The 11748-nt window shown below is 50.3% G+C and overlaps 1 protein-coding gene across 7 annotated transcripts; it reads left to right on the forward strand.

Annotated features, from left to right (window-relative positions):
* The first annotated feature begins 435 nt into the window (after window positions 1–435).
* On the forward strand, window positions 436–11399 carry ATXN1L (ataxin 1 like). Of its 7 annotated transcripts, none has more exons than XM_036441107.2 (4): window positions 436–575; window positions 2468–2535; window positions 2645–2755; window positions 3777–11399. In XM_036441107.2, exon 4 carries the CDS (start codon window positions 3896–3898, stop codon window positions 5960–5962), a length of 2067 nt encoding a protein of 688 aa, XP_036297000.1. In that variant the 5' UTR covers window positions 436–575; window positions 2468–2535; window positions 2645–2755; window positions 3777–3895; the 3' UTR covers window positions 5963–11399. The 7 variants fall into 7 exon arrangements, with proteins under 7 accessions (XP_036297000.1, XP_036296999.1, XP_036297002.1 ...); XM_036441106.2 differs by having other exon boundaries at window positions 3780–11399; XM_036441109.2 differs by having other exon boundaries at window positions 2645–2678; window positions 3780–11399.
* Window positions 11400–11748: the final 349 nt, after the last annotated feature.

Raw genomic sequence — 11748 nt, forward strand, 5'->3', positions numbered from 1 at the left:
ATCAATAATATATATATGTATATATATATACACACGTATATATACATATACATATATATATACACACACACACATATATATATATATATATATATTAAAAAAAAGAAAAAAGAAAAAAAGAAAGAAAGCAGACCCAGAAAGCTCGGGATCGCCAATGGCCACCCCCCAGGGCTCAGCTTAGGAACCCCCAGACTCTACTGGAGTAGCAAGATTGCAGGGTCATTGTGGGGTCAAGCTGAGAGGGCCTGGCCCAGCCCTATCCACGTGACCCCGCCCCAAGGGGAAGATTTCATTTTCCCGTCGGAGCGGGCGCTGGACGTGACAGGCAGATAGCCAGCCCCCTCCCCTCGGGGACTGGGGGGTGGGGGTGGGGCTCCTGGGCGTCCCTCTGCGGACCCAGCTGTGACGCCATCTCCGCGCGCCCGGGGCGGGACGCGCTTGACGTCATCTCCGGGCGCCCGGCGGGGGGGGGCGCTGGGTGTGGGGCGGCTCCGGGGCCGGGGTTGGCGGCGGCCGCGGTGGCGGCGGCTCCGGCACGAGCGGGTGGAGCCCGGAGAGCGCCGTGAGATGGGCCGGTGAGTGTCGCCAGGAGCCGGGGTCTGTGTGCCGGCCCCGCGGAGGCCGAGCGGGCCCGGGCCCGGGGCTCCGGAGGAAGTGGCCCCCGGAGCCCGCCGCCCCGTCGGACCGCGGACCGAGGCGGCGGCGGCGAGAGAGGCCGCGCTCGGACCCCCGCGCGCTCCCCTCCGGCGCTGCCCGGGGGGCGGCCTCGGGGTCACGGCGACCCCGCGGCTGTGATCCCTCTGGCCGGGGTGTCCCGAGTCCTTGGGGGCAGGAAGGGGCCCCAAAACAAGGAAGCATCCATCACCTGCGGGCCCTCCCCCCTGCCCCTCTGCTGTAAGGGACGACCCCCCACCCGCACCCCTTGTACCACACACACTCTAAACGTTGAATTCCCAATTTCGGCCCCTACCCTTTTGGGAGCAAGGATTGAGGGGTCCCAGGAAGCCATACCCCCTAGTATGTTTCTTCCAAGCTCCCCTCCTTCAGGCGGGCGCGCCTCTCGCCCTCAGCGAATTCGGGTCCCCAGCAGTGTTCAGCCTCTTGATTCTTTGGTTCATCTGGCAGCGTTGACACCTCTCTGGAGCCACCCCCCCTCCCCCCTACCCCGTTAGCAGGGTAGCAGGCTACGTCTTCCCCTTTGGAAATCCTCCTTGAGCCCCTCCAGAGGCCGAGGTTTCGGATTCCGAAATGTGCCCAGCGTTGTGGGAACCCGGTACACAGGCTTGGCTCTTTGTTGTCATTCCCGCAGACCTTTTGCCTCTGTCAGTCCTTTTACGAGCTTGTGTTTGGCTAACCCGTCAGTGACCCAGAGGCAGGTGTTCTTTCCTGTGTTTGTTGCAGGGAGCAAGGCTCGTGCTTAGGGTTGAAGAGGTGACCCCCGTTTTTGCTGGGCATGAGGGAGAAAGCTGACTGCTTTTCAGTTTACTGGAACTGCCCAGCAAAGAAAGGGTTGCATGACTTGTGCCCATTGTGTAACTTGTGTTGATGGAGCTAAGAATTTGTCTTTCCACCTTGGTTTTTCCTCTTATCACCTTCCTGTCTATATCCCCCGACTGGGCCAATCTTAAGAGAGAAATGCTGCCTTCGGTTTGGTTTGAGGCTTGCAGTGTACCTTAGGACTTGGGCAGGATAACGGGTAGTTTCTGAGTCCTGGTCAGTACTGCTTTCCGTGTAGGTATTCCGAGATAAAGGCTCTGTCCTTCAGCACCTGATGTTTCTGGCATGCATAGATTCAGATATTGACAGTTTGGCACGAGTTTGTTTTCTCACGGTTAGCTGCTTGAGGAACAAGGCAGTGTTTTTCATTTTTGTTCTCCCTGATTCAGCACTTGTACCAAGTTGTCACTCAGAAAATTTTACACACACACACAGGAGACCTTTATTTTTATCCTGAAAATCTGTTAATAAGGCTTCCCCTTGAGTAACTCCCCCCTGACCTCTTTTTCTGCCCCAGAAACATAAATAATTGTTCTTTTCTCTCTAGTGCCGCTTTTCTCATTTAAATAACCTCCACAACCATGTTTTCATCAGCTCTGAATAAAAGTGAACTCTGTGAAGTTGATTTTTCCTGCTTCCCTTTGTTCACTTGGGAACCATGTTGAGTCGTCCACTTTTATTTGTGTGTTTACCTAAATTGGGATCGGAAGTAAATTTAACCTTTGGGGAAATAGGTACAGGTAGAGAATGAAGGATCTAATGTTAAGGCAAACAATGAGATTTGACATGGAAAATTTTTTCCAGCGTTGTCTTCCTACAGATCAATGTGCTGTTACCTCTAAAGAAGAGTACTAGGCAAGGACTCATGGAGTTTAATGTCTTTGTGACTTTGGAATTACTTTTCTTGATGATCCTGGGAGGGGTCAGAGGTGAGGCTCCTGCTTACTTTATCCCTATGTCTGTCTTTTAGGTTCCCACTCCAGCGGGGTGAACACTGCTTCTTATTACGGCTGCTCAGAAACACCATTGGAAGCTCAGGTATTAAAGGTGCTTTGGATATCTTGTTGCAAAAAATATATATATACATATATCTGGGATTCAACAGTGGAAAAACAGAACAGACTGTAATATAGAAATCTCTTTTCAGATCCAAACCACTGGAGCCTGATTGGAAGAAATAGGTGACAAAGTTCATATGCATTGAAGTGTTCAGACCAAAAAAGTACTTTATGACAATGGACAAAAGCATGTATGAAAGGTGACAACAAGAGAAAGGGTCGAAAGAACTTGCTTACCAATCATACAGACCTAAGATAGTAACAAGCAGGCATATTTGGAGAAATGGAATCAGAATTTTAGGAAGTGGTGCCTAGAGCAGACCTGCACAGGAAAAGGAGCCATTGACAAAAGAAAACACAAAAGAAAAAAGGAAAGGGCATGAATGAAGAAGGCAAATTGCAGGTGGTCAATGAGAAGAAAAGAAGTTGAGTCTTCCTCTTTTATTTGTGCATTTACCTGAATCGCCAGACTAGGGAGCGCGAAGTCTATGTGAGGTCAGAAGAGTTTTGTTGCTCTGAGGGGAGGAGGAAAAACAAATAAACTGTAGAACACTATTCCAGTCACTCTCCCCACAGAGCCCAGGTTTAAATGTGGGATTTCCTGGGACAAACGATACTAATGTTCATACCAGGTTTAGGGAGGGAGCAAGGTTTAAAAAAATAAGACGTAAGCAGACCTGAGGACTTATTTACATCTGGGTTCTTGAGACGGTGGTAATATGAGGCAAAAGAGAATGAGAGTTTAATCAGGCCTGGGGTGGTGGACTGGGGATAGGTGAGATCATAATCCAAATTAGGCTGGCAAAAGGAAGTGAGGATGAGGTCATATATTCGGGGAAGAAGATAGCACAGTCGTCTTTGGTGGCAAAAGAAGAAACTTAGGAGGAAAGAGCCAGCAGCAAAGACCATGTGTTCAATTGCCTGTTAGGGAAGAATGCTGAGAGTAGGCAAGGTCCCTATCGGGGCACAGCTAATCATGAAGCTGTTGGTCTCGGGGTTTGTTGAATGCTTGACCTTGTAGCTCTGTGGTTTTATGACTGTCTCTTTCATGTCCTAGGCTGAATGAGTAAGGAGGTAACATACTCGCCTGACCCTCTCTCATGCCCCCTTTCCCCAATAGTCCTCTTTGTTACATCTTCCTGCGTGGGCACAGTTCCTGCTGTTTCCTTTGATTTGGTTCACCCCTAGGTTACTTTTCTTTGCCTCTGATTTGTTCCCTAGCAGATGTGGGCGCCCCAGCCAGCAGCAGAGAGGGTTCAGGGGAGCCACAGAGAAGCCCCTTCTGATGCCCCAAGCAACAAGCCGACCCCTTCCAGGCTCCAGGAACATCACAAAGCAATATGAAACCTGTTCATGAAAGGAGTCAGGAATGCCTTCCACCAAAGAAACGAGACCTCCCCGTGACCAGCGAGGATATGGGGAGAACTATCAGCTGCTCAACGAACCACACACCCTCCAGTGGTGCCTCTGAGTGGTCCCGAGGGGCTGTGGTGGCAGGGCAGAGCCAGGCAGGAGCCAGAGTCAGCCTGGGGGGTGATGGAGCTGAGGCCATCACTGGTCTGACGGTGGACCAGTATGGCATGCTGTATAAGGTGGCTGTGCCACCTGCCACCTTCTCCCCAACTGGCCTCCCATCTGTGGTGAACATGAGCCCTTTGCCCCCCACATTTAATGTAGCGTCTTCACTGATTCAACATCCAGGAATCCACTATCCCCCAATCCACTATGCTCAGCTCCCATCCACCTCCCTGCAGTTTATTGGGTCTCCTTACAGCCTTCCCTATGCTGTGCCACCTAATTTCCTACCGAGTCCCCTTCTCTCCCCGTCTGCCAACCTTGCCACTTCCCACCTTCCACACTTTGTGCCATATGCCTCGCTCCTGGCAGAAGGAACCACTCCTCCCCCCGAGGCTTCATCCCCGGCTCATTCATTCAACAAAACCCCCTCTGCCACCTCCCCACCTGGGCAGCTGCCACATCACTCCAGCACTCAGCCACTGGACCTCACTCCAGGCCGGATGCCCATTTATTATCAGATGTCCAGGCTACCTGCTGGGTACACCTTGCATGAAACCCTTCCAACTGGTGCCAGCCCAGCTCTTACCGCTCAGGAGGGTCAGTCTGCTCTGGAAGCAGCCCCTGCCAATGGACAGAGACAGCGAGAGAGAAGCTTAGTCAGACGGGAAAGCGAAGCCCTCGACTCCCCCAACAACAAGGGCGACGGCCAGGGCCCGGTGCCGGTGGTAGAATGCGTGGTGGATGGACAGTTGTTTTCAGGTTCTCAGACTGCACGGGTAGAGGTGGCGGTGCCAGCTCACCGAGGGACCCCGGACACCGACCTCGAGGTCCAGCGGGTGGTTGGCGCTCTAGCTTCTCAGGACTATCGTGTGGTGGCAGCTCAGAGGAAGGATGAGCCTAGCCCCCTCAACCTGTCCCATCACACCCCTGACCACCAGAGCGAGGGGCGCGGGGCAGCCAGGAACCCAGCAGAGATGGCCGAGAAAAACCAGGCCCGGGGGTTCTGCCCTCAGTCCAACCAGGAACCGCTGAAACATAGACCTTTACCCAAAGCAATGGTTGTAGCCAATGGCAACCTGGTGCCCACTGGAACCGACATAGGCCTGCTGCCCATGGGCTCGGAGATCCTGGTGGCATCAAGTTTGGACACGCAGGCCAGAGCCATCTTCCCAGACAAGGAGCCAACGCCACCCCCCATTACCTCCTCCCATTTGCCCTCCCACTTCATGAAAGGCGCCATCATCCAGCTGGCTACCGGGGAGCTGAAGCGGGTGGAGGACCTCCAGACCCAGGATTTTGTGCGCAGTGCCGAAGTGAGCGGGGGGCTGAAGATCGACTCGAGCACGGTCGTGGACATTCAGGAGAGCCAGTGGCCCGGGTTTGTCATGCTGCATTTCGTGGTCGGCGAGCAGCAGAGCAAAGTGAGCATCGAAGTGCCCCCCGAGCACCCTTTCTTTGTCTATGGTCAGGGTTGGTCCTCTTGCAGCCCTGGGCGGACTGCACAGCTCTTCTCTCTGCCCTGCCATCGGCTACAGGTGGGAGATGTCTGCATCTCGATCAGTTTACAGAGCTTGAACAGTAATTCAGTTTCTCAGGCCAGCTGTGCTCCCCCAGGCCAGCTGGGTACCCCCCGAGAAAGGCCTGAGAGGACAGTCTTGGGACCCAGAGAGCAATGTGACGGTGAGGGGAAGAGCCAGCCATCGGGCGAGGGCTCCCGAGTGGTAGAGCCCTCGCAGCCGGAGCCTGGTGCTCAGGCCTGCTGGCCAGCGCCGAGCTTCCAAAGATACAGCATGCAGGGGGCGGAGGCCCGGGCTGCCCTGCTCCGGCCCTCTTTCATTCCGCAGGAGGTGAAGCTGTCCATCGAAGGGCGTTCCAATGCAGGAAAATGAACCTCTCCCCCTGAGCAGACTGGGACTCTACCCCAGAGCTGGGCCTCACCGCGAGCGGGCAGAGGATTTGCACATGTTGAGCAGGGAATGGCTCTCTTGGCAGTGAGATTGGGGGCGGGAGGTGAGGGGAGAGGAGGCATGAAGGCAGCCTCCCAAGGCAGGGTCTGTTGCTCATTACCCCGCGGCATCCTTCAGGACAGCCCCCGAGGATGCTGTGATGGGGAGCAGCAGGCCCGGGCCAGGGGAGTAAGGGGGTGCATGCAGAATAAGAAACATTCCAAATATCAGGGCCTCCCTGTTCTTTCCTCCCCATCCCTAGCTCCTAAAAGGGGAAAATCAGGTTTGGGGAGCAGGTGGCAGAGGGAGGGAGCAAAGAAAGAGCCAAAAAAAAGATGATCCACAGCTTATAGTAGCAGTTCAACTGTCTGAAGTTTTTTGTTTTGTTTTTTCCTTTTTTTTTTTTTTTTTTTTTGTGGTGGGAGGGCAGGAGGCCCCATGGTTAGAATAAGGGGGTTCCCACCCAGAACTCTTCTTTTGAGAGCTGTGCACTTTAAAGGGTAATTTTGTTACACAGATGTCTGTGGCTGGTTTGTGGGGGAGGAGTACTCATCTGTGGGGCTCTGGTTGATCCTGCTTCAGCCCTTTTCCATTTCTCTTCACCATTCCTTCCACAAACTTGTAGTGCCAGGAGAGAGAGAAGCCCCTCCAAGGTTCAGAGTGAAGTAATGCTTTGGCGGGGACCCAGTCAGGGGACTTGGGGAGAAAGAACATATGGCCAGACTGAATGGGCTCTAGGCAGGTTTTTTGGAAAGGTAGCCGACCTAACAAAGCTCCTCCTAACCAGCATGCCAGCCCTGCTACAAAATTGTACGGAATCCAGTTGGTAATGGTAACTTCTGGAAGAACCAGTGGACCTTTTTCCCCAGGCCCTGCACCCCTCCCCTGTCTGTGTTGTGCCTAAGTGCCTGCGTGGCTCCCACCCTTCTGCTGCCCTAACCCCTCTGCATGGTTTCTTGACCTGGCCCTAATCTGTAGCTGCACTGCCTTTCCCCTTCTGCAAAACCGGTTTTGTCCGCTTGGACCAAGACCTCTAGTTTTTGGTGTGTAGGGGTCTCCCTGGTTTCCCCTTCAATTATATTAGCCGATTTTAAAAACTCAGAAAGAATCATGTCCCTTCTGCAGCAGAACAACTTGGTGGAGAAACAAGATGAGAACTGTGCCCTGGATCAGGGCACATACACCTGGCAGGGCAGTTTTTACACAGCTCCTCCCGTTTTAATTCCACTTCCTCTCCTAGCTGTCCCCTCTTACAGCCAGCTCTAAGGTTCTGGGATAGTCTTGATGATGTTTCAATACCTGAAGTCACCTAGATTTCATTTTGTGCTGGGGTATTCCTCTGCAAAGAGTATTTTCAATCTCAGTTGCATTTGCCCCTCTGTCTTAAACCGACTTTTTTTTTTTTTTTTTTTTTTACAACTTTTAGCAGCAGCTCAGGCTGTGGGATTCTACTGGGTATTGAGAATTAGGCTCCCCCACCAGCTCTCAGGTGAGTGGGTGGGTTTTTTGTTTGTATTTCAGGGGTCTTTAGACTCTTGAAGCAACTCAGGGTATTGTCCACCCAGCTCTCTGGTGAGGCTTCTCCCAGGGTATGATCCTGGCATTTCCTTTAGAAATGTCTTCGGAGGGGTCAAGGCCTGGCCTGTCATCAGGAGTCTCCAACCTCTGAGGTCTGATCTCTGCTCTGTCAAAGACTTTAGGCAAGTCTTGTGACCTCTCACTCTTTCACTTCCTCCCCAGCTGCCAAATGGGGATAAATAATCTTACCTACCTCCTGGGGGGAGGCGGAGTTCTGAGAATGGAGTCATTCTTAGTGTTCAGGTGCTAAAGGTTGTTCTCCTGGGGGAACAAAGTGGCTGAAACTGGCTTGTTTTTCACAAGCCCTACACTCCACTGTTTTATTCCTTGAGAGCAGTTACCTGGTCAGCCGCCTTCTGGAGGCTCATCCAAAGGAAGCTGCTGACCTGACCGCAAGTACTTAAGTCTCTGGTTCACCTCGGAACCAAACACCAACCTTGTCTGGTGAACACTCAACCTTGTACTCATTTGGGATCATACACTTTCCCTTCTCTGTTCCCCCGTTTTCTCTGAATGCTGCTTTCTTTGGTTTATTTCCTACCGTGGGGCCCTCTGGGGCTGAGTCTTGAGGAATCTTCTCAGATGATGGCCGCTGGAGAAGGTCTTCTCTCTGGCTGTTCCATGAGCAACTCATCCCTAGGGATTATTGTTTGCATGGGTTTCGCAGAAACACCCTTCTTATAGGAAGGCTCATCAACTGAATAGAGTGATGTGCACACGGTAGATACTCAAGAAATGTCCATCGGGGACAGCTTCCTTCTTATGGGAGCAAATCTCTAACCAGATACCTGCCAAGTAGTTTAAATCAAAGAACCCTCTACTGTACTCAGCCTGGTAACTTCCCCTTAATCCTGGAAAGAAAAGCTTGTGCACCTTGACAAGTTGGGCACTGCCCTTTCTGCTGCTGTTCCTCTTCTGTCTCTTGCTGGGAAGGCAATACCAGCAGCTCCCCTGATACTGTGCCGTGAACATGTAGAATACATCAGTACTTGATTTTGTCAGCTGCAGAGGTGTCTTGTAAAATACGGTCTCCCAGAAAAAAAAGCTCTGTGCTGTAATTCTTGGTCAGAGCTGTGGCATTCCCTTTACCGTTTCTCTCTGGTTCAGTCTTCCAGGCATGAGGAGTAAGAGTAGCTTATAGCATGTCCTTTCTTACAGGAATTTCATAAGTTTGCAAGAGATCTAAGTGATTTTGAGAGAATGAGCATTTTAGTGGGAAGCTGTCAGCTTTTGGGGGAATAGACAATTGAAGAAGGCCAGAGCCAGTCCCTTGTCAGGGGTAGGACATTCCCAGAGCTTAGGAGCACTGCTAACTTTGGCACAAAGTAGAAATGCCACTTTGAAAGTAGGGGAACCAGGTAAAGGATGGGTATTGGATCATCATTCCTATCAAGATTAGTGTACTTGGTGGTGGGGAGGGGGTTATGTGGGGAAGCAGAGCCTGAAAGTTTAGAGCTGAGCACTCGTATCTATGCGGAGGGGCCCCAGCGGATCTGGACTGACCCTTCTATACTCTTGGTCCCAGTTAATCATTATGCCAAGGGCTTTGGTCTGTGCTGCTTTGCCATTGCTGCTGTCTGCTCATTGTCCTGCCTGCTGCCCTTATAGCTCTCTGGCTTTCCATGTCTCTGGCCATATACGTGAAACCCAGGTATCCTTTCCATTCTCACCTGTGCAAGTGTTACTTCACAGCAGAGTCTCGGTGACTAGGAAGAATATGGCTTGCTGCTGGCGGGCTGGTGAGTCCAAAGGGAGGCGGTTTTAGTGCTTATCAGGAGCCCTTTGGCTCCAAACATCTGAGTGTCCTGAGGAAGAAACAAGCCGGTCCTACTAGTAGGTGTTTTCTGTGTATTAATTTCTCTCCTTTGTGGTATCTTGTAGCCTATTTTTTTTAAATGAATGATGGGGAACAAGGTTAGGACCCATACCAGCATCCCAGGGAGGTTCATCTGGCTCCAGTTCATCTGGTCTGGGGTTGGGAAAGGGTTTCAAGTTTGAAATAGCCCTGCTCAATGGGGTTTGGTTTGATTTTCACTCATAGGAGATGCACAGGTTGGTGGTATGATTGAAACTTGCAGCAGGTGGGCAAGAGTTGATGATCACACTGGAGATGAGGTTGGACATGGATTCACTAGGAAAGGGCCTGGGTCCATTGGAGTAAAGATAACCTGATTAATTGGCCATGGGGGATTAGGTCACAGTCTTAAAAGCAAAATAAAATAGGGCAGAGGCCAAGTTTTAGGGAGGCTTCTTGGCCTCCTAAGGCTAAGTTTACTAAACCACACTGAAGCTACAGTACTTTCCAGATGGGAAAAAGCGTACACTACAGTTGAAGAGCTGAACTGCTAAGTTGGATGTTGACCAGGAACCTATTAGCCCTTTGCTGGGAAGCCTTCACCCTCCAAGCTTCCATGGAGTAGGGAAGGCCTTCCACATTATGCAATAATAAAATAAGCACCTGGGTCTTTGCAGCTGTCAGTTGCTCTTTCAACTCTAGGATCATTGTTTGGACCGGAAGCCTGGTCTGGGCCTGAGATAACACTGGCCCTGGAGATGCTAGCGTTGACTGCACTCTCTCCTTACCTGCAGACTATGCACAGTGCCTGGGGCGGAAGGGAGAGAGGTGGTGTGGTTTGCCCTGCTGAACCTCCCCAGCAGGAACAGTAGTAATAAATGCACTTTTCACACTAAAGTTTCTTTAATAGTCCTGTTAAACCTAGATTCTCCCTCTTTAGATTGCAAACTCAAAAAGTCTGTATGGTCCCAAAGCCATTCTAACTGCGAATGCTCAGCAGTGAAGGTGGCCTCAAATTGGGTTCCTGCCTGCAGTGTGTGTAGCAGCAGCCCATGTGCCTTTACCTATTGTCAAATTTGCAAGCATTTATTTCTGTCATGGGGACTGAGGTTCATCAGAGAGAGAGAGCGAGCACGAGCGTGAGCTAATGACACAGTGATTTTATACCCACTCCCTGGATAGGGAGTTTGCACGTGGTTGTGAGCTGTGAGTGGTTAGTGCATTGCTGGTATTACCGAAGGCAGAGTTCATCCCTCATTTGTTTAATACATTTGAGAGAATATTGTGTTGGGGGAGAAACCGACTGTTCTCATGGCAAACTTGAAGTATTAAAAATAAGGCTGTCCCCTACAACCTCCCTAGTCCAATACAGGATCCCTGTAGCCAAAAGTATATGTTCCAGCTGCAGAGGGCAAACTGCTCTCAGCTTGCACAGCACCTTAGGGGAGGGAAGAATATATGGATATGGAATGGGGTGGAGAAAGGATGGGAATGTCATTCAATTGGCTTTAGAGTCCCAAGGAATAGAGAAGGTGGGCACGGGGGAGGTCTGGATGGATCTGATTGGTGTAGGATTTCCCTGTAGATAAATTACTGACCCCCAACTACCATTCCCAGTATGTAATGGCTGAATTAATATGTAATCAACCGCATTGTATCTAAAGCCTTAGAACTAGTCAGGTGCTCCCCCACCCATACCATTTCTTACCCTCTAATCCTACCTGATCTTTAACAAAGCATTAATAATTCTAAGGATAATCTCTATTTTGTTGTGCTTTTTTGTAACTGTTTTAAATAAATCAATTTGTACTGTATATTTGTACTTTTGTGAGATCCTTTTTGCTGTTTTACCATTTTAAGTCTCTGTACTTGGCTACACACAGATTGTATTTTTATTGTTAATGCTCTTCTTATGGATACCTGCATTTAACTTGTGGACTATGTAAACACAATATATATCAATATCTATATATCTATATATCTATCTATATAAACTACTAGCTTTTCCTTTTGGTGTTTGCTCCTTTTTCCTATCCTAGCATTAGATAATGGCCATTGGGTGGGGGATAGAAACCCTTCGTGGGAGAGCTTGTACTAGAGAGCAGATGGTGCCCATTTTCATGTGGTGGATTCTGGGCAGATTATATAACCTAGTCCTGAAGCATGGCCTGCACATTTTGTTGCTGTGTATGTCAGACCCAGAAGTCTTTAGATTTAGATACTACCACAGTCAGTCAAAAGGACCTGTAGAAGTCTCGGGAATACTGCCAGAAATTGCTGCAGTAAGTCAGTTGCAATGATAGTTCCTGCTTTTTAGAAAGCTTGTTGCTGGTAGAAGTGAAACACTCGTATACAA

The sequence above is a fragment of the Pipistrellus kuhlii genome, unplaced genomic scaffold (assembly GCF_014108245.1).
Source record: "Pipistrellus kuhlii isolate mPipKuh1 unplaced genomic scaffold, mPipKuh1.p scaffold_m20_p_17, whole genome shotgun sequence".
Classification (NCBI taxonomy): domain Eukaryota; kingdom Metazoa; phylum Chordata; class Mammalia; order Chiroptera; family Vespertilionidae; genus Pipistrellus; species Pipistrellus kuhlii.